This window comes from Pseudophryne corroboree, chromosome 1 (assembly GCF_028390025.1).
Source record: "Pseudophryne corroboree isolate aPseCor3 chromosome 1, aPseCor3.hap2, whole genome shotgun sequence".
Lineage (NCBI taxonomy): Eukaryota > Metazoa > Chordata > Amphibia > Anura > Myobatrachidae > Pseudophryne > Pseudophryne corroboree.
In genome coordinates, this window is record NC_086444.1 from 730,336,380 (window position 1) to 730,358,376 (window position 21,997).

At 49.9% G+C, this 21,997-nt stretch overlaps 1 protein-coding gene across 1 annotated transcript in view; it reads left to right on the plus strand.

Moving 5' to 3' along the window:
* The first annotated feature begins 1,504 nt into the window (after positions 1-1,504).
* POLE4 (DNA polymerase epsilon 4, accessory subunit) overlaps positions 1,505-21,997 on the plus strand; it is a 104,424-nt gene continuing 83,931 nt past the window's right edge. The window contains exon 1 of the mRNA XM_063915911.1: positions 1,505-1,975. Within this exon, the coding sequence (XP_063771981.1) occupies positions 1,751-1,975 (225 nt within the window). The 5' untranslated portion in view covers positions 1,505-1,750. The remainder of the gene's footprint in view (positions 1,976-21,997) is intronic.

Sequence of the window (21,997 nt, forward strand, 5' to 3'; positions counted from 1 at the left end):
TCAGCAGTGTGTGTGGCCTCCACGTGCCTGTATGACCTCCCTACAATGCCTGGGCATGCTCCTGATGAGGTGGCGGATGGTCTCCTGAGGGATCTCCTCCCAGACCTGGACTAAAGCATCCGCCAACTCCTGGACAGTCTGTGGTGCAGACTGTCTATGGTGCAGACTGTTGGTGGATGGAGCGAAACATGATGTCCCAGATGTGCTCAATTGGATTCAGGTCTGGGGAACGGGCGGGCCAGTCCATAGCATCAATGCCTTCGTCTTGCAGGAACTGCTGACACACTCCAGCCACATGAGGTCTAGCATTGTCTTGCATTAGGAGGAACCCAGGGCCAACAGCACCAGCATATGGTCTCACAAGGGGTTTGAGGATCTCATCTCGGTACCTAATGGCAGTCAGGCTACCTCTGGCGAGCAAATGGAGGGCTGTGCGGCCCCCCAAAGAAATGCCACCCCACACCATTACTGACCCACTGCCAAACCGGTCATGCTGGAGGATGTTGCAGGCAGCAGAACGTTCTCCTTGGCATCTCCAGACTCTGTCACGTCTGTCACATGTGCTCAGTGAGAACCTGCTTTCATCTGTGAAGAGCACAGGGCGCCAGTGGCGAATTTGCCAATCTTGGTGTTCTCTGGCAAATGCCAAACGTCCTGCACGGTGTTGGGCTGTAAGCACAACACCCACCTGTGAACGTCGGGCCCTCATACAACCTTCATGGAGTCTGTTTCTGATCGTTTGAGTAGACACATGCACATTTGTGGCTTGCTGGAGGTCGTTTTGCAGGGCTCTGGAAGTGCTCCTCCTGTTCCTCCTTGCACAAAGGCGGAGGTATTGGTCCTGCTGCTGGGTTGTTGCCCTCCTACGGCCTCCTCCACGTCTCCTGATGTACTGGCCTGTCTCCTGGTAGCGCCTCCATCCTCTGGACACTACGCTGACAGACACGGCAAACCTTGCCACAGCTCGCATTGATGTGCCATCCTGGATGAGCTGCACTACCTGAGCCACTTGTGTGGGTTGTAGACTCCGTCTCATGCTACCACTAGAGTGAAAGCACCGCCAGCTTTCAAAAGTGACCAAAACATCAGCCAGAAAGCATAGGAGCTGAGAAGTGGTCTGTGGTCACCACCTGCAGAACAACTCCTTTATTGGGGATGTCTTGTTAATTGCCTATAATTTCCACCTGTTGTCTATTCCATTTGCACAGCATGTGAAATTGATTGTCAATCAGTGTTGCTTCCTAAGTGGACAGTTTGATTTCACAGACGTGTGATTGACTTGGAGTTACATTGTGTTGTTTAAGTGTTCCCTTTATTTTTTTGAGCAGTGTATATTAGTTTCACCTTTCAAGTTGAATTACTGAAATAGATAAACTTTTTCACGATATTCTAATTTTCTGAGTTTCACCTGTAAATGACTGTCTTTATGAGATCGTAAGCAAGCATCACCAATTGAGGGAGTTCATTACATGTTATGTGTGTGATCATCACTGAGCCGTCTGTCGGCCTGGTCGGGTCTGTACACTCATTTACATTCATACACTGAGCTAGAATGGTGAGCGAACGTGACTGACAGCGTCAACCTCTCGAATCCCCGGATGTGTCCATTACCAAGACCAGCCGGCAGCGCCGCTCTGCTGCAGGATCCGACTATTAGGAGCCGCCGTCGCGTCATGTGCTGTTTTCCCGCGCTGGTCGCGTCACTGCAGCCGCCGCAATACTGCCGCTGCATCTTGCGGACTTCAGACTGATGGCTGCTGAGGAGGAGCCGGTTGGAGCAGAGTCCGTGGCACCACCTGAGGCTCCCGGTGCCGAAAGTGATAGCAAACGTGCGGGAGAGGAGCCGGAGAAAGCAGCGGCGCCCCCGCAGAAGCTGGTCAGATTGCCCATGTCTCGGGTGAAGGCGCTGATGAAGTCGGACCCGGACGTGTCCCTCGCCAGCCAGGAGTCGGTGTTCCTCATCTGCAAAGCTACGGTGAGCGCTGCCGGTGTGTGTTGCCCTCTGTCTCCCGTGCTGGCTGTGTAGCGTATGCTTCTGATACGTGCAAACGTTGACTATCACTAGATGGACGACCCCTGGAAAGTGTTGTGTTGACCTAGCATTAAGGTTAGGATCAGCTGTAGGTCTGGGGGTGAGGATAGGATTGAGACTAGATCCAAGTGGCCTAAGGGACCTTTTCCGTCAGGGGGAGGGGCCACGACAAAAAGGGGAGGAGCTACGCCAGCGGGACAGCTGCTCTAGTATCCACGCCACCAACTATTACCTTTAGTAAATAGGTGGCAAGCGGAGCGAGCCCGAAGCGTGGCGAGCGTGTTTTTCGGGTACCCTGTTCGGTCGTAGTTCCTCCCCCTGGTGACGGGTCTCCTCCCCTAGGTACGTCAGAAGGTCCCTTCTCCCACTCCGATATAGAATCAACCGTGAGGATAGACTTGCCTGGAAAAGACATTGGCCCTCATTCCGAGTTGATTGCTCGTTATTTTTTTTTTACAAGGAGCGATTAGTCGCTAATGCGCATGCGCAATGTCCGCAGTGCGACTGCGCCAAGTAAATTTGCTATGCAGTTAGGAATTTTACTCAAGGCATTACGAGGTTTTTTTCTTCGTTCTGGTGATCGTAATGTGATTGACAGGAAGTGGGTGTTTCTGGGCGGAAACAGGCCGTTTTATGGGTGTGTGTGAAAAAACACTGCTGTTTCTGGGAAAAACGCGGGAGTGTCTGGGCGAACGCTGGGAGTGTTTGTGACGTCAAACCAGGAACGAAACTGACTGAACTGATCGCAGTTGCCGAGTAAGTGTGGAGCTACTGCTAAGAAGTGTCTATTCGCAATTCTGCTAATCTTTCGTTCGCAATTTTACTATGCTAAGATTCACTCCCAGTAGGCGGCGGCTTAGCGTGTGCAAAGCTGCTAAAAGCAGCTTCCGAGCGAACAACTCGGAATGACCACCATTGTGGCATAGTTAGTGAACGTAATAAGATTTCTGTTGACGTTTATACCATATTGACATTCTCATGTCAAGGTTATGAATGTCGACATGGATAATGTCCACATAATACAGCACATCTTATGGTAACCTGTGTGTATCATCCTATTCATACTGCAAGACGTTGAAGTCAGGACACCTTTCTCTAACGTCCTAGTGGATGCTGGGGACTCCGTAAGGACCATGGGGAATAGACGGGCTCCGCAGGAGACAGGGCACTCTAAGAAAGAATTAGGACTACTGGTGTGCACTGGCTCCTCCCTCTATGTCCCTCCTCCAGACCTCAGTTAGAATCTGTGCCCGGTCAGAGCTGGGTGCACTTTAGTGAGCTCTCCTGAGCTTGCTAATAAGAAAGTATTTTATTAGGATTTTTTATTTTCAGAGAGATCTGCTGGCAACAGACTCTCTGCTACGTGGGACTGAGGGGAGAGAAGCAAACCTACTAACTGCGGATAGGTTGCGCTTCTTAGGCTACTGGGCACCATTAACTCCAGAGGGATCGAACACAGGAACTCAACCTTGGTCGTCCGTTCCCGGAGCCGCGCCGCCGTCCCCCTCGCAGAGCCAGAAGACAGAAGCCGGTGAGTGAAGTAAGAAGACATCAAAATCGGCGGCAGAAGACTCCTGTCTTCATATGAGGTAGCGCACAGCACTGCAGCTGTGCGCCATTGCTCCCACACTAACCCACACACTCCGGTCACTGTAGGGTGCAGGGCGCAGGGGGGGGGCGCCCTGAGCAGCAATTGAGTACCTCCTGGCAAAATAGAGCATATATACAGCTGGGCACTGTATATATGCATGAGCCCCCTGCCATTATTTTACACAAAATCGCGGGACAGAAGCCCGCCGCTGAGGGGGCGGGGCTTCTTCCTCAGCACGCACCAGTGCCATTTTCTCTCCACAGCTCCGCTGAGAGGAAGCTCCCCAGGCTCTCCCCTGCAGAAGCACGATAGAAGAGGGTGAAAAGAAAGGGGGGGCACATATATTTGGCGTAAAAACAATATATACAGCAGCTACTGGGATAACACTACGTTACTGTGTGATTCCTGGGTCATATAGCGCTGGGGTGTGTGCTGGCATACTCTCTCTCTGTCTCTCCAAAGGGCTTTGTGGGGGAACTGTCTTCAAATAGAGCATCCCCTGTGTGTGTGGTGTCGGTACGTGTGTGTCGACATGTCTGAGGTAAAAGGCTCCCCTAAGGAGGAGATAGAGCAAATATGTGTGTGAGGGTGTCTCCGTCGACAACGCCGACACCTGTTGGATATGTGTAATCAAGTGCTGAGGTGAATTTATTGCACAAAAGATTAGAGAACAGATAGGAAATCTACCCATGTCTGTCCCTCTGTCGCAGAGACCTTCAGTGTCTCTCAATGCTCACTATCCAAAATAATAAACACTGATGTCGACACGGAGATTGACTCCAGTGTCGACTACGATAATGCAAAGTTACAGCCAAAATGGCAGAAAAGTATTCAATATATGATTATTGTAATAAAAGATGATTTGCATATCACTGATGACTCCTCTGTCCCTGACACAAGGGTACACATGTTTAAGGGGAAGAAAGCTGAGGTAAATTTCCCTCCTCTCATGAGGAAAAAGAACGGGAATCTCCAGACAAGAGACTGCAGTTTCCCACAAAGAATTTTCAGGCAGTATCCTTTCCCCACTAGGGCCAGGATACGATGGGAATCTTACCCTAGGGTGTCACGTTTGCCCAAAAGGTAACCTGTCGTAACAGCTATTTTCACGGATCCTGCAGATAGCGTGCACATTTTGGTACACTACTCAGACCGGCGATTGTGTCGGCATGGGTTTATAGCGCTGGGGCAGAGTGGACAGGTACCTTATCAGCAGAGATTGAGACCCTAGTATGTATATATATATATATATATATATATATATATATATATATATATATATATATATATATATAAATAAAACATGCCCAAAGAGACACGAGTATACTGGGTCCTAGAGTCAAAGTTATGTCGATTTCTGCTTGACGTGTCCTGTAGAATATGCAATGGACAGATGATGCCGACTTAAGAGGCATATGGAAGGCTGAGGATTGTGTGGAGAAGGTTTCTCGGACCTGGTCTCCACAGCTATAGCTTGTAATTCTGTTGTTTTGCCTTATATTCCTGCACAGCCTAGGAAAGCGCGACATTATCAAATGCAGCCTTTAGAACAAAGAAACAAGAAAGTCCGAGGTGCGTCCTTTCTTGCCTGAGGCGGGGGCAGAGGAAAGAAGCTGCACAACACAGCTAGGTCCCAGGAACAGAAGTCCTCCCCGGCCTCTACAAAAATCCACCGCATGTCGCTGGGGCTCCACAGGCGGAGCTAGGCCCGGTGGGGGCACGCCTGTGTAAGTTCAGCCACAAGTGGGTTCACTCCCTGTTAGGTCCCTGGGCAATAGATATTGTGTCTCAGGGATGCAAGCTGGACTTTGAGAAGATGCCCCCTCACCGACGGCCCTGCCGGCTTCCCCCCACGAGAGGGAAACAGTGTTAACTGCAATTCACAAGTTGTATCTTCAGCATGTGGTGGTCAAGGTTCCCCTCCTTCAACAGGGAAAGGGTTATTATTCGACCATGTTTGTAGTACCGAAACCGGACGGTTCGGTCTGACCCATATTGAATTTAAAATTCCTGAACATATACCTGAAAAGGTTCAAGTTCAAGATGGAATCGCTCAGAGCGGTCATCGCAAGCCTGGAAGGGGGGATTATATGGTGTCTCGAGACATAAATGATGCATACCTTCATGTCCCCATTTATCCACCTCATCAGGCGTACCTCAGATTTGTGGTACAGAATTGTCATTACCCATTCCAGACGTTGCCGTTTGGTCTGTCCACGGCACTGAGAATATTTACCAAGGTAATGGCAGAAATGATGATGCTTCTGCGAAAGCAAGGAGTTACAATTATCCCATACTTGGACGATCTCCTCATAAAGACGAGGTCCAGAGAGCAGTTGCTGATCAGCGTAGCACACTCTCGGGAGGTGTTGCAACAGCACGGCTGGGTTCTGAATATTCCAAAGTCGCAGCTGATTCCTACGACGCGTCTGCCCTTCTTGGGCATGATACTGGACACAGACCAGAAGAAGGTTTTTCTCCCGGCGGAGAAGGCTCAGGAGCTCGTGACTCTGGTCAGAGGCCTCTTAAAACCAAAACAGGTGTCGGTGCATCAATGCACGCGAGTCCTGGGAAAGATGGTGGCGTCATACGAAGCCATTCCCTTCGGCAGGTTCCATGCGAGGACCTGTCAGTGGGATCTGTTGGACAGGTGGTCCGGATCGCATCTTCAGATGCATCGGCTGATCACCCTATCCCCCAGGGCCAGGGTGTCTCTTCTGTGGTGGCTGCAGAGTGCTCACCTTATCGAGGGTCGCAGGTTCGGCATTCAGGACTGGGTCCTGGTGACCACGGATGCAAGCCTCCGAGGGTGGGGGGCAGTCACACAGAGAAGAAATTTCCTGGGTCTGTGGTCAAGTCAGGGGGCTTGTCTGCACATCAATATCCTGGAACTAAGGGCCATATACAACGCCCTAAGTCAAGCAGAGCCTCTGCTTCGCTACCAACCGGTGCTGTTTCAGGCAGACATCACCGCAGTGGCTCATGTAAACCGCCAAGGCGGCACAAGGAGCAGGGTGGCGATGGCGGAAGCCACCAGAATTCTTCGCTGGGCGGATAATCACGTAAAAGCACTGTTAGCAGTGTTAATTCCGGGAGTTGACAACTGGGAAGCAGACTTCCTCAGCAGGCACAACCTCCACCCGGGAGAGTGGGGACTTCATCAAGAAGTCTTCACACAGATTACAAGTCGTTGGGAACAGCCACAGGTGGACATGATGGCATCCCGCCTCAACAAAAAGCTACAAATGTATTGCGCCAGGTCAAGAGACCCTCAGGCGATAGCTGTGGACGCACTAGTGACACCGTGGGTGTTCCAGTCGGTTTATGTATTTCCTCCTCTTCCTCTCATACCCAAGGTGCTGAGAATCGTAAGAAAAAGAGGAGTGAGAACAATACTCATTGTTCCGGTTTGGCCAAGAAGGACTTGGTATCCGGAATTGCATGAAATGCTCACAGAGGACCCATGGCCTCTGTCTCTCAGACAGGATCTGTTGCAACAGGGGCCCTGTCTGTTCCAAGACTTACAGACGCTGCGTTTGACGGCATGGCGGTTGAACGCCGGATCCTAGCCGAAAAAGGCATTCCGGATGAGGTTATTCCTACGCTAATAAAGGCTAGGAAGGACGTGACGGCTAAGCATTATCACCGTATATGGCGAAAATATGTTGCTTGGTGTGAGGCCAGGAATGCCCCTACGGAGGAATTCCAGCTGGGCCGTTTCCTTCACTTCCTACAGTCGGGAGTGACTTTGGGCTTAAAATTGGGGTCCATTGAGGTCCAGATTTCAGCCCTATCCATTTTCTTTCAAAAGGAACTGGCTTCTCTTCCTGAAGTTCAGACGTTTGTAAAGGGAGTGCTGCATATTCAGCCCCTTTTGTGCCACCAGTGGCACCTTGGGATCTTAACGTGGTGTTGAGTTTCCTGAAATCACACTGGTTTGAGCCACTTAAAACCGTGGAGTTAAAATATCTCACGTGGAAGGTGGTCATGCTGTTGGCCTTAGCTTTGGCTAGGCGTGTGTCAGAATTGGCGGCTTTGTCACATAAAAGCCCCTATCTGGTTTTCCATATGGACAGGGCAGAATTACGGACTCGTCCGCACTTTCTGCCAAAAGTGGTGTCATCTTTTCATTTGAACCAACCTATTGTGGTGTCTGCGGCTACTCGTGACTTGGAGGATGCCAAGTTACTAGAGGTAGTCAGGGCTTTGAAGGTTTATGTAGCCAGAACGGCTAGAGTCAGGAAAACTGAGTCGTTGTTTATCCTGTATGCATCCAACAAGCTGGGTGCTCCTGCTTCAAAGCAAACTATTGCTCGCTGGATCTGTAACACGATTCAGCAGGCTCATTTTGCGGCTGGATTGCCGCCTCCAAAATCAGTAAAAGCCCATTCCACAAGGAAGGTGGGCTCTTCTTGGGCGGCTGCCCGAGGGGTCTCGGCATTACAGCTTTGCCGAGCAGCTACTTGGTCGGGTTCAAACACTTTTGCAAAATTCTACAAGTTTGATACCCTGACTGAGGAGGACCTTGTGTTTGCTCATTCGGTGCTGCAGAGTCATCCGCACTCTCCCGCCCGTTTGGGAGCTTTGGTATAATCCCCATGGTCCTTACGGAGTCCCCAGCATCCACTAGGACGTTAAAGAAAATAAGATTTTACTTACCGGTAAATCTATTTCTCGTAGTCCGTAGTGCATGCTGGGCGCCCGTCTCAAGTGCGGACTTCTTCTGCAATGCTTGTATATAGTTATTGCTTACATAAGGGTTATGTTATGGTTGCATCAGGTTGGTCTGATGCTCTGTTGTTGTTCATACTGTTAACTGGGTAAGTTTATCACGAGTTATACGGTGTGATTGGTGTGGCTGGTATGAGTCTTACCCTGGATTCCAAAATCCTTTCCTTGTACTGTCAGCTCTTCCAGGCACAGTTTCCTTAACTGAGGTCTGGAGGAGGGACATAGAGGGAGGAGCCAGTGCACACCAGTAGTACTAAATCTTTCTTAGAGTGCCCTGTCTCCTGCGGAGCCCGTCTATTCCCCATGGTCCTTACGGAGTCCCCAGCATCCACTACGGACTACGAGAAATAGATTTACCGGTAAGTAAAATCTTATTTTTTTTATACCATTAAATCATAACATGTAACAATTGCAAAAGTCACATGAAAATGAGTTAAGTTAGCAGATATGCCCTGCCCTATGGGGATCAGTAGTATTTACTGACGATTGGGATGCTGGCTATCAGCATACCGACAATGGCACCCCGATCGTCGGTATGCCGGCAGCGGGGCAAGCACAAAGAGTTCGCTTCTGGTCTCATTGTGCTCGCCACACTGCAGGCTCAGTAGAACCACTCTATGGGTTCTGTGGACACCCTTAAGTGGGAGTAAACCTTATTAGCCAGGATTACGCATGTTCGCATTGTCAGCGGTTGGTATCCTGACTGCTGGGATCCCGACTGCTGGCAACTCATCTGCATACCGCCCTAAGGAGTAGTAATTGCTGTAATACATGTGGCAGTATGGAGCACAAAGATACTTCTACCTCTTTCACACTTTAACCTAGCTCAGACAGGGGGCACTTGGCACAGGTTGACACCGGGGTCTCGTTATTTATGCCGGCTACACATTGGAATGATATGTGGCCTATCCGGTGGGTGACAGGACCCTGTATCAGTAAGTGCATACATTCTTGCCGATGCAGGATGGCCAAGCAGAACACATCGCTAACGACAGCGGTATATGCTCGATTTGTTGTTCCGATTCGCCCAGAAAGTTAAATCTGGCCAATATCTACGTAATCTGTACCCAGAATTCCCTCTTTCAGATATGGGTGATGGATCCGGGTTATACCTGGGTCGTCCTCGTTCACACTGGACACAGGTCTTCCTGCTTACAGTGGACACTTGGAGATGAGGTCTTCTCCAAGTGCTACTGTGCCCACCAATCAGCCCCTTTTAGGCACAACACGGGTCGGCCAAGGTATATCCCTGGTACCGAGCAGGGTCTGTGCACACATAGCAAAGACCTAGCAAATACATGGGTCCAAAGGCTATGTGTGAATGATGTATGTAATTTGCACCTTACAGAAGGGAGGGTGTTGAAATACATGCTCATAAGGTGTAAGGAACTTTCCACAGTGTTCAGTGAATACTCGTGTTCCTGGTGATCCCTATGTCATGCTGCATGCTCTGTCCACGAGAACTGTAATTTGACAGCAAGACAATGTTAGCAATTGTTGGAAAGCGTTTGCACTATGGCCTTTTATATAATAAAAGGCTAAAGCTGGGTACACACTTGTTCAATTCCCGGGCTACTGGGTAAACGCTCCTGATCAGCTGGGATGTATGTGTATATAGCTGTGACCTCCTGTGAGGCAGTGGCAGCAGCAGCACCTCTATGGGGATCGGGAGGTTGCAGACCTAAGATGCAACCTCCATGTCCTGACTGTTGCAGGAGTGTTATAAGTTATTTATCAGCTAACGCTCCTGCATCGGCACTGCATACACACCTATACAATCGGCAGCTGTTCGCCCAATATCGGGAGAACGGCCCTACAATTGTGTAGGTGTGTAACCAGCTTAAGGCTGCTCCTCACCTCAGTTATGATTAAATAGCCTTGTGGAAATACAGGCTAAAGGAGGTGATCAGAAGCCTCCAGTTGCAGTGCAGTTTAGCTTAACTCAGTGTAAGCCAAACCGTGCTGTGTGCTGCATTGGCTGTTTCAGCTGTGAGGTAGTGGAAAGGGGAGGAAGGTAGAGCTATATGGTGGAGAGACTAGACAAGAGAGATGGGAAGGTGTGTGAAAAACGAGCAAAAAATACACAATAGCTAGTAACTAAGCGGTATCCGGACTCCAGGTCGACAACAAAAAGGTCGACGCACCTTAGGTCGACGCCAATTTGTCGACACACCTTAGGTCGACAGGAACAAGGTCGACATGGAAAAAAGTCGACATGAGTTATTCACAATTTTTTTCTTTTTTGGAACCTTTTCATACTTAACGATCCACGTGGACTACGATTGGAACGGTAATCTGTGCCGAGCGAAGGCACCATGCCCGAAGCATGGCGAGCGCACGCGGTGCACTAATTGGGGTTCCCGGTCACTCTACGAAGAAAACAACACCAAAAAAACATAAAAAAAACTCATGTCGACCTTTTGTCCATGTCGACCCAGGGTGTGTCGACCAATTGGTGTCGACCTAAGGTGTGTTGACCTTTTTGTTGTCGACCTGGAGTCCCAGACCCAACTAAGCGTATGTCTTACCCAAAATACTACAGACTCCACTCAAAAAAAAATGTAATTTTTTTTTTATATATATTTATTTGAAACCACAGCTTTTATCGGAGAGTGGATACAAGGCATGCAATAGAGCCACAAGTGTGTTTATGTATGTCATACAGTGTATATATAACCATGACTTTATCATGCAGATATGGGGGGAAAGTCAGTTGTTTGAAAACTCAGTTGGGTGTCTGTTTTTTCCTGTCTATTATGCTGCTTTCACATTGCAAACCCTGCTTTTAAAAAGTTTCTTAAAACGGGTCTGAGCAGTTAAACCCCCTTCACATCGCATGTTATAACCAGTATATTACCATTTCATTACCTTTTTGGTACCTTTCACACTGAACCCGTTTCACATATAGAAAACAGTGGTTGTCATTGTAAATGGACTTTTCTCTGACGTCCTAGTGGATGCTGGGAACTCCGTAAGGACCATGGGGAATAGCGGCTCCGCAGGAGACTGGGCACAAAAGTAAAGCTTTAGGACTACCTGGTGTGCACTGGCTCCTCCCCCTATGACCCTCCTCCAAGCCTCAGTTAGATTTTTGTGCCCGGCCGAGAAGGGTGCACACTAGGGGCTCTCCTGAGCTTCTTAGTGAAAGTTTAGTTTTAGGTTTTTTATTTTCAGTGAGACCTGCTGGCAACAGGCTCACTGCATCGAGGGACTAAGGGGAGAAGAAGCGAACTCACCTGCGTGCAGAGTGGATTGGGCTTCTTGGCTACTGGACACCATTAGCTCCAGAGGGACCGAACACAGGCCCAGCCTCGGAGTCCGGTCCCAGAGCCGCGCCGCCGGCCCCCTTACAGAGCCAGAAGCAAGAAGAGGTCCGGAAAATCGGCGGCAGAAGACATCCGTCTTCTCCAAGGTAGCGCACAGCACTGCAGCTGTGCGCCATTGCTCCTCATACACACCTCACACTGCAGTCACTGAGGGTGCAGGGCGCTGGGGGGGGGGTGCCCTGAGCAGCAATAAAAACACCTTGGCTGGCAAACATACATCACATATAACCCCCAGGGCTATATGGATGTATTTTAACCCCTGCCAGAATCCATAAAAATGCGGGAGAAAAGTCCGCGAAAAAGGGGCGGAGCCTATCTCCTCAGCACACTGGCGCCATTTTCTCTCACAGCTCCGTTGGAGGGAAGCTCCCTGGCTCTCCCCTGCAGTTACTACACTACAGAAAGGGGTTAAAAAAGAGAGGGGGCACTAATTAGGCGCAGTATTAATAAAACAGCAGCTATAAGGGGAAAAACACTTCTATAAGGTTATCCCTGTATATATATATAGCGCTCTGGTGTGTGCTGGCATACTCTCCCTCTGTCTCCCCAAAGGGCTAGTGGGGTCCTGTCCTCTATCAGAGCATTCCCTGTGTGTGTGCTGTGTGTCGGTACGATTGTGTCGACATGTATGAGGAGGAAAATGGTGTGGAGGTGGAGCAATTGCCTGTAATGGAGATGTCACCCCCTAGGGAGTCGACACCTGAGTGGCTGAGCTTATGGAAGGAATTACGTGACAGTGTCAGCTCTTTACAAAAGATTGATGACATGAGACAGCCGGCTACTCAGCCTGTGCCTGTCCAGGTGTCTCAAAAGCCATCAGGGGCTCTAAAACGCCCGTTAACTCAGATGGCAGATACAGACGCCGACACGGATACTGACTCCAGTGTCGACGATTAAGAGATGAATGTGACTTCCAGTAGGGCCACACGTTACATGATTGAGGCTATGGAAAATGTTTTACATATTTCTGATAATACCAGTACCACTAAAAGGGTATTATGTTGGGTGAGAAAAAACTGCCTGTAGTTTTTCCTGCATCTGAGGAATTAAATGAAGTGTGTGATGATGCGTGGGTTTCCCCCGAAAAAAACTGTTAATTCCTAAAAAGTTATTAGCATCATACCCCTTCCCGCCAGAGGTTAGGGCACGTTGGGAAACACCCCCTAGGGTGGATAAAGCGCTCACACGCTTGTCTAAACAGGTGGCACTACCGTCCCCGGATACGGCCGCCCTTAAGGAACCTGCTGACAGAAAGCAGGAAAATATCCTAAAAATGTATATACACTCACACGGGTGTGATACTGCGACCAGCAATCGCCTCAGCCTGGATGTGCAGTGCTGGGGTGGCTTGGTCGGATTCCCTGACTGACAATATTGATACCCTAGATAGGGACAGTATATTACTGACTATAGAGCATTTAAAAAATGCATTTCTATATATGCGTGATGCACAGAGGGATATTTGCCGACTGGCATCAAGAGTAAGTGCGCTGTCCATTTCTGCCAGAAGAGGGTTATGGACAAGACAGTGGTCAGGTGATGCTGATTCCAAAAGGCATATGGAAGTATCGCCTTATAAAAGGGAGGAGTTATTTGGGGTAGGTCTAACAGACATGGTGGCCACGGCAACGGCTTGGAAATCCACATTTTTACCCAAGGTAGCCTCTCAACATAAGAAGACGCCGTATTATCAGGCGCAGTCCTTTAGGCCCCATAAGGGCAAGCGGGCAAAAGACTCCTCATTTCTGCCCCGTGGCAGAGGGAGAGGAAAAAGGCTGCAGCAGAAGCCATTCACAAGCTGTATTCCCAGCAGGTGATAATCAAGGTACCCCTCCTACAACAGGGAAAGGGGTATTATTCCACGCTGTTTGTGGTACCGAAGCCGGACGGCTCGGTGAGACTTATTTTAAATCTGAAATCCTTGAACACTTACATACAAAGGTTCAAATTCAAGATGGAGTCACTCAGAGCGGTGATTGCGAACCTGGAAGAAGGGGGTTATATGGTGTCTCTGGACATCAAGGATGCTTATCTCCATGTCCCAATTTACCCTTCTCACCAAGGGTACCTCAGTTTGTGGTACAGAACTGTCACTATCCGTTTCAGACGCTGTCGTTTGGTTTGTCCACGGCACCCCGGGTCTTTACCAAAGTAATGGCCGAAATGATGATACTCCTTCGAAGGAAGGGAGTTTTAGTTATCCCTTACTTGGACGATCTCCTGATAAGGGCAAGATCCAGGGAACAGTTGGTAGTCGGGGTAGCACTATCTCAAGTAGTGTTGCGGCAGCACGGTTGGATTCTCAATATTCCAAAATCGCAGCTGATCCCGACGACACGTCTTCTATTCCTAGGGATGATCCTGGACACAGTCCAGAAAAAGGTGTTTCTCCCGGAGGAGAAAGCCAGGGAGTTATCCGAACTAGTCAGAAACCTCCTAAAACCAGGCCAAGTGTCAGTGCATCAGTGCACAAGGGTCCTGGGAAAAATGGTGGCTTCCTACGAAGCAATTCCATTCGGCAGATTCCACGCAAGAACTTTCCAGTGGGACCTGCTGGACAAATGGTCCGGATCGCATCTTCAGATGCATCAGCGGATAACCCTGTCACCAAAGACAAGGGTGTCTCTCCTGTGGTGGTTGCAGAGTGCTCATCTTCTAGAGGGCCGCAGATTCGACATTCAGGACTGGGTCCTGGTGACCACGGATGCCAGCCTGCGAGGCTGGGGAGCAGTCACACGGAAGAAATTTCCAGGGCTTGTGGTCAAGCCTGGAGACATCACTTCACATAAATATTTGGAGCTAAGGGCCATTTACAATGCCCTAAGCCAAGCAAGACCTCTGCTTCAAGGTCAGCCGGTGCTGATCCAGTCGGACAACATCACGGCAGTCGCCCACGTAAACAGACAGGGCGGCACATGAAGCAGGAGGGCAATGGCAGAAGCTGCAAGGATTTTTCGCTGGGCGGAAAATCATGTGGTAGCATTGTCAGCAGTGTTCATTCCGGGAGTGGACAACTGGGAAGCAGACTTCCTCAGCAGGCACGACCTCCACCCGAGAGAATGGGGACTTCACCCAGAAGTCTTCCACATGATTGTAAACCGTTGGGAAAAACCAAAGGTGGACATGATGGCGTCCCGCCTAAACAAAAAATTGGACAGGTATTGCGCCAGGTCAAGGGACCCTCAGGCAATAGCTGTGGACGCTCTGGTAACACCGTGGGTGTACCAGTCAGTGTATGTGTTCCCTCCTCTTCCTCTCATACCAAAAGTACTGAGAATTATAAGACTGAGGGGAGTAAGAACTATACTCGTGGCTCCGGATTGGCCAAGAAGGACTTGGTACCCGGAACTTCAAGAGATGCTCACGGAGGACCCGTGGCCTCTACCTCTAAGAAGGGACCTGCTCCAGCAAGGACCCTGTCTATTCCAAGACTTACCGCGGCTGCGTTTGACGGCAGGGCGGTTGAACGCCGGATCCTGAAGGAAAAAGGCATTCCGGATGAAGTCATCCCTACCCTGATCAAGCCAGGAAGGATGTAACCGCAAAGCATTATCACCGCATTTGGCGAAAATATGTTGCGTGGTGCGAGGCCAGTAAGGCCCCGATGGAGGAATTTCAACTAGGTCGATTCCTGCATTTCCTGTAAACAGGAGTGTCTATGGGCCTAAAATTGGGGTCCATTAAGGTTCAAATTTCGGCCCTGTCGATTTTCTTCCAGAAAGAACTAGCTTCAGTTCCTGAAGTTCAGACGTTTGTAAAAGGGGTACTGCATATACAGCCTCCTTTTGTGCCTCCAGTGGCACCTTGGGATCTCAATGTAGTTTTGGGGTTCCTAAAGTCACATTGGTTTGAACCACTTGAATCTGTGGAGTTAAAATATCTCACATGGAAAGTGGTCATGTTGTTGGCCCTGGCCTCGGCCAGGCGCGTGTCAGAATTGGCGGGCTTTATCCTGTAAAAGCCCTTATCTGATCTTCCATTCAGACAGGGCGGAATTGAGGACTCGTCCTCATTTTCTCCCTAAGGTGGTTTCAGTGTTTCATCTGAACCAACCTATTGTGGTACCTGCGGCTACTAGTAACTTGGAGGACTCCAAGTTGTTGGACGTAGTCAGGGCCTTGAAAATATATGTTTCCAGGACGGCTGGAGTCAGAAAATCTGACTCGCTGTTTATCCTGTATGCACCCAACAAGCTGGGTGCTCCTGCTTCTAAGCAGACTATTGCTCGTTGGATTTGTAATACAATTCAGCTTGCACATTCTGTGACAGGCCTGCCACAGCCAAAATCTGTAAAAGCCCATTCCACAAGGAAGGTGGGCTCATCTTGGGCGGCTGCCCGAGGGGTCTCGGCTTTACAACTTTGCCGAGCAGCTACTTGGTCAGGGGAAAACACGTTTGCTAAATTCTACAAATTTGATACCCTGGCTGAGGAGGACCTGGAGTTCTCTCATTCGGTGCTGCAGAGTCATCCGCACTCTCCCGCCCGTTTGGGAGCTTTGGTATAATCCCCATGGTCCTTACGGAGTTCCCAGCATCCACTAGGACGTCAGAGAAAATAAGAATTTACTTACCGATAATTCTATTTCTCGTAGTCCGTAGTGGATGCTGGGCGCCCATCCCAAGTGCGGATTGTCTGCAATACTTGTACATAGTTATTGTTAACTAAATCGGGTTATTGTTGTGAGCCATCTATCCAGAGGCTCCTCTGTTATCATACTGTTAACTGGGTTCAGATCACAAGTTGTACGGTGTGATTGGTGTGGCTGGTATGAGTCTTACCCGGGATTCATAAATCCTTCCTTATTGTGTACGCTCGTCCGGGCACAGTATCCTAACTGAGGCTTGGAGGAGGGTCATAGGGGGAGGAGCCAGTGCACACCAGGTAGTCCTAAAGCTTTACTTTTGTGCCCAGTCTCCTGCGGAGCCGCTATTCCCCATGGTCCTTACGGAGTTCCCAGCATCCACTACGGACTACGAGAAATAGAATAATCGGTAAGTAAATTCTTATTTTCTGGCCCACACATTATTATTAATAATTATTAATTAATTATTAACAATTTGGCTAGTCGTACGATGGAACCCAGCAGCTTCAAGCATGTTTACCATGTTTTTGTAGATTACTACTTTCACTGTCCCAGTGATTTGTCTACATATTTCTTCATCCCCTCCTATCCTATGCAGCTCCCTAACCTCCTCATCACTCCAATTTGCCATTTCTCTAACGTCCTAGTGGATGCTGGGGACTCCGTAAGGACCATGGGAATAGACGGGCTCCGCAGGAGACTGGGCACTCTAAAGAAAGATTCAGTACTATCTGGTGTGCACTGGCTCCTCCCTCTATGCCCCTCCTCCAGACCTCCGTTAGAATCTGTGCCCGGTCAGAGCTGGGTGCTCCTAGTGGGCTCTCCTGAGCTTGCTAGAAAAGAAAATATTTTGTCAGGTTTTTTATTTTCAGAGAGCTTCTGCTGGCAACAGACTCTCTGCTACGAGGGACTGAGGGGAGAGAAGCAAACCTACTCACGGCAGCTAGGTAGCGCTTCTTAGGCTACGGGACACCATTAGCTCCAGAGGGATCGAACACAGGTACCTAACCTTGATCGTCCGTTCCCGGAGCCGCGCCGCCGTCCCCCTCGCAGAGCCAGAAGTACAGAAGCAGCAGAAGCATGAAGAAATCGAAATCGGCGGCTGAAGACTCCTGTCTTCACTTAAGGTAGCGCACAGCACTGCAGCTGTGCGCCATTGCTCCCACAGCACACCGCACACTCCGGTCACTGTAGGGTGCAGGGCGCAGGGGGGGGTCGCCCTGGGCAGCAATTAAGTACCTTTTTGGCAAAAATAGACATATATACAGTCTGGGACTGTATATATGCCCGAGCCCCCGCCATTTTTTACACATTAAAGCGGGACAGAAGCCCGCCGCTGAGGGGGCGGGGCCTTCTTCCTCAGCACACCAGCGCCATTTTCTCTTCACAGCTCCGCTGGAAGGACGCTCCCCAGGCTCTTCCCTGCAGTATACAGGTGCAATAGAGGGTAAAAAAGAGAGGGGGGGCACATAAATTTAGGCGCAGAGATATATTTAACAGCAGCTACGGGGTAAACACTAAGGTACAGTGTAATCCCTGGGTTATATAGCGCTGGGGTGTGTGCTGGCATACTCTCTCTCTGTCTCCCCAAAAGCCTTTGTGGGGTCCTGTCCTCAGTCAGAGCATTCCCTGTGTGTATGCTGTGTGTCGGTACGCCTGTGTCGACATGTTTGATGAGGAAGGATACGTGGAGGCAGAACAAGTGCAGCTGAGTGAGGTGTCGCCGCCGACGGTGCCGACACCTGATTGGATGGATATGTGGAAGGTGTTAAATGATAATGTAAACTCCTTGCATAACAGATTGGATAAAACTGTAACCTTGGGACAGTCAGGGTCTCAACCCATGCCTGATCCTACAGCGCAGAGGCCGTCAGGGTCTCAAAAGCGCATACTATCCCAGATAGTTGACACAGATGTCGACACGGAATCTGACTTCAGTGTCGATGACGATGAGGCAAAGTTGCAGCCTAAAATGACTAAAGCCATCCGCTACATGATTGTAGCAATGAAGGATGTACTACACATTTCTGAGGAAAATCCTGTCCCTGACAAGAGGATTTATATGTATGGGGAGAAAAAGCATGAAGTGACTTTTCCCCCTTCACATGAATTAAATGAATTATGTGAAAAAGCGTGGGATTCCCCTGACAGGAAGGTGATAATTTCCAAGAGATTACTTATGGCGTATCCTTTCCCGCCAACGGACAGGTTACGCTGGGAATCCTCCCCTAGGGTAGACAAGGCGTTGACACGCTTGTCTAAGAAGGTGGCCCTGCCGTCTCAGGATACGGCCGCCCTAAAGGATCCTGCGGATAGAAAGCAGGAAGCTATCCTGAAGTCTGTTTATACACATTCTGGCACACTGCTGAGGCCAGCAATTGCTTCGGCCTGGATGTGTAGTGCGGTAGCTGCATGGACGGATACTCTGTCTGAGGAGATAGATACCCTGGACAGGGACACTGTTCTACTGACCCTGGCACATATCAAGGACGCTGTCCTATATATGCGGGATGCCCAGAGGGACATTTGCCTGCTGGGCTCTAGAGTAAACGCAATGTCCATTTCTGCCAGAAGGGTCTTATGGACTCTGCAATGGACAGGGGATACCGACTCTAAAAAACACATGGAGGTTTTACCTTATAAGGGTGAGGAATTGTTTGGGGACGGTCTCTCGGACCTAGTTTCCACAGCTACGGCTGGGAAGTCAAATTTCTTGCCTTATGTCCCTCCACAGCCTAAGAAAGCACCGTATTACCAAATGCAGTCCTTTCGTTCTCAGAAGAGCAAGAAGGTCAGAGGTGCGTCCTTTCTTGCCAGAGGCAGGGGTAGAGGAAAAAAGCTGCACCATGCAGCTAGTTCCCAGGAACAAAAGTCTTCACCGGCTTCCACTAAATCCACCGCATGACGCTGGGGCTCCACAGGCGGAGCCAGGAGCCGTGGGGGCGCGTCTCCGACATTTCAGCCACCAGTGTGTTCGCTCACAGGTGGATCCTTGGGCTATACAAATTGTGTCTCAGGGATACAAGCTGGAATTCGAGGTGACGCCCCCTCACCGTTACCTAAAATCGGCCTTACCAACTTCCCCCATGGAAAAGGGGGATTTTATGGTGTCTCTGGACATCAAGGATGCTTACTTGCATGTCCCCATTTATCCGCCTCATCAGGAGTACCTCAGGTTTGTGGTACGGGACTGTCATTACCAATTCCAGACGTTGCCGTTTGGCCTGTCCACGGCACCGAGCGTTTTTACCAAGGTGATGGCGGAAATGATGGTGCTCCTTCGGAAGCAAGGGGTTACAATTATCCCATACTTGGACGATCTCCTCATAAAGGTGAGGTCCAGGGAGCAGTTGCTGATCAGCGTAGCACACTCTCAGGAAGTGTTGCGTCAGCACGGCTGGATTCTGAACATTCCAAAGTCGCAGCTGATTCCTGCGACGCGTCTGCCCTTCCTGGGCATGATTCTGGACACAGACCCGAAGAAGGTGTTTCTCCCGGAGGAGAAGGCTCAGGAGCTCGTGACTCTGGTCAGAGACCTCCTAAAGCCAAAACAGGTGTCGGTGCATCACTGCACACGAGTCCTGGGAAAGATGGTGGCGTCATACGAAGCCATTCCCTTCGGCAGGTTCCATGCGAGGATCTTTCAGTGGGATCTGCTGGACAAGTGGTCCGGATCGCATCTTCAGATGCATCGGATGATCACCCTGTCGGCCAGGGTGTCTATTCTGTGGTGGCTACAAGGTGCTCACCTCCTCGAGGGCCGCAGATTCGGCATACAGGACTGGGTCCTGGTGACCACGGATGCAAGCCTCCGAGGGTGGAGGGCAGTCACTCAAGGAAGAAACTTCCAAGGGCTGTGGTCAAGTCAGGAGACTTGTCTGCACATAAATATCCTGGAGCTACGGGTCATATACAACGCCCTGAGTCAGGCCCACCAGTGCTGATCCAGTCAGACAACATCACGGCATTCGCTCATGTAAACCGCCAGGGCGGCACAAGAAGCAGGGTGGCAATGGCGGAAGCCACCAGGATTCTTCGTTGGGCGGAGAATCACGTGCAAGCACTGTCAACAGTGTTCATTCCGGGAGTGGACAACTGGGAAGCAGACTTCCTCAGCAGACACGACCTCCACCCGGGAGAGTGGGGACTTCATCAAGAAGTCTTCGCAGATTGTAAATCGATGGGAACTGCCACAGGTGGACATGATGGCGTCCCGCCTCAACAAAAAATTAAAGAGGTATTGCGGCAGGTCAAGGGACCCTCAGGCGATAGCTGTGGACGCACTGGTGACACCGTGGGTATTCCAGTCGGTCTGTTTTTCCTCCTCTTCCTCTCATACCCAGGGTACTGAGAATCGTAAGAAAAAGAGGAGTGAGAACAATACTCATTGTTCTGGATTGGCCAAGAAGGACTTGGTACCCGGAACTGCAAGAAATGCTCACAGAGGACCCATGGCCTCTACCTCTCAGACAGGACCTGTTGCAACAGGGGCCCTGTCTGTTCCAAGACTTACCGCGGCTGCGTTTGACGGCATGACGGTTGAACGCCGGATCCTAGCAGAAAAGGGCATTCCGGATGCAGTTATTCCTACGCTGATAAAGGCTAGGAAGGACGTGACCGCAAAACATTATCACCGTATATGGCAAATGTTTCTTGGTGTGAGGCCAGGAAGGCCCCTACAGAGGAATTCTAGCTGGGTCGATTCCTGCACTTCCTACAGTCAGGTGTGACTATGGGCCTAAAATTAGGGTCCATAAAGGTCCAGATTTCGGCCCTATCCATTTTCTTTCAAAAAGAACTGGCTTCACTGCCTGAGGTTCAGACGTTTGTTAAGGGAGTGCTGCATATTCAGCCTCCTTTTGTGCCACCAGTGGCACCTTGGGATCTTAACGTGGTCTTGGGTTTCCTGAAATCCCACTGGTTTGAGCCACTTAAGACAGTGGAGCTAAAGTATCTCACGTGGAAAGTGGTCGTGCTGTTGGCCTTAGCCTCAGCTAGGCGTGTGTCAGAATTGGCGGCTTTGTCATGTAAAAGCCTGGTTTTCCATATGGATAGGGCAGAATTGCGGACTCGTCCGCAGTTTCTGCCAAAGGTGGTGTCCTCTTTTCATTTGATCTAAACCCATTGTGGTGCCTGCGGCTACTCGTGACTTGGAGGATTCCAAGTTGCTTGATGTAGTCAGGGCTTTGAAGATCTATGTTGCCAGGACGGCTGGAGTCAGGAAAACGGACTCGCTGTTTATCCTGTATGCATCCAACAAGCTGGGTGCTCCTGCTTCAAAGCAAACCATTGCTCGCTGGATCTGTAACACGATTCAGCAGGCTCATTCTGCGGCTGGATTGCCGCATCCAAAATCAGTGAAAGCCCATTCCACAAGGAAAGTGGGCTCTTCTTGGGCGGCTGCCCGAGGGGTCTCTGCATTACAGCTTTGCCGAGCTGCTACTTGGTCGGGTTCAAACACATTTGCAAAATTCTACAAGTTTGATACCCTGGCTGAGGAGGACCTGGTGTTTGCCCATTCGGTGCTGCAGAGTCATCCGCACTCTCCTGCCCGTTTGGGAGCTTTGGTATAATCCCCATGGTCCTTACGGAGTCCCCAGCATCCACTAGGACGTTAGAGAAAATAAGATTTTACTCACCGGTAAATCTATTTCTCGTAGTCCGTAGTGGATGCTGGGCGCCCGTCCCAAGTGCGGACTTTCTGCAATACGTGTATATAGTTATTGCTTAACAA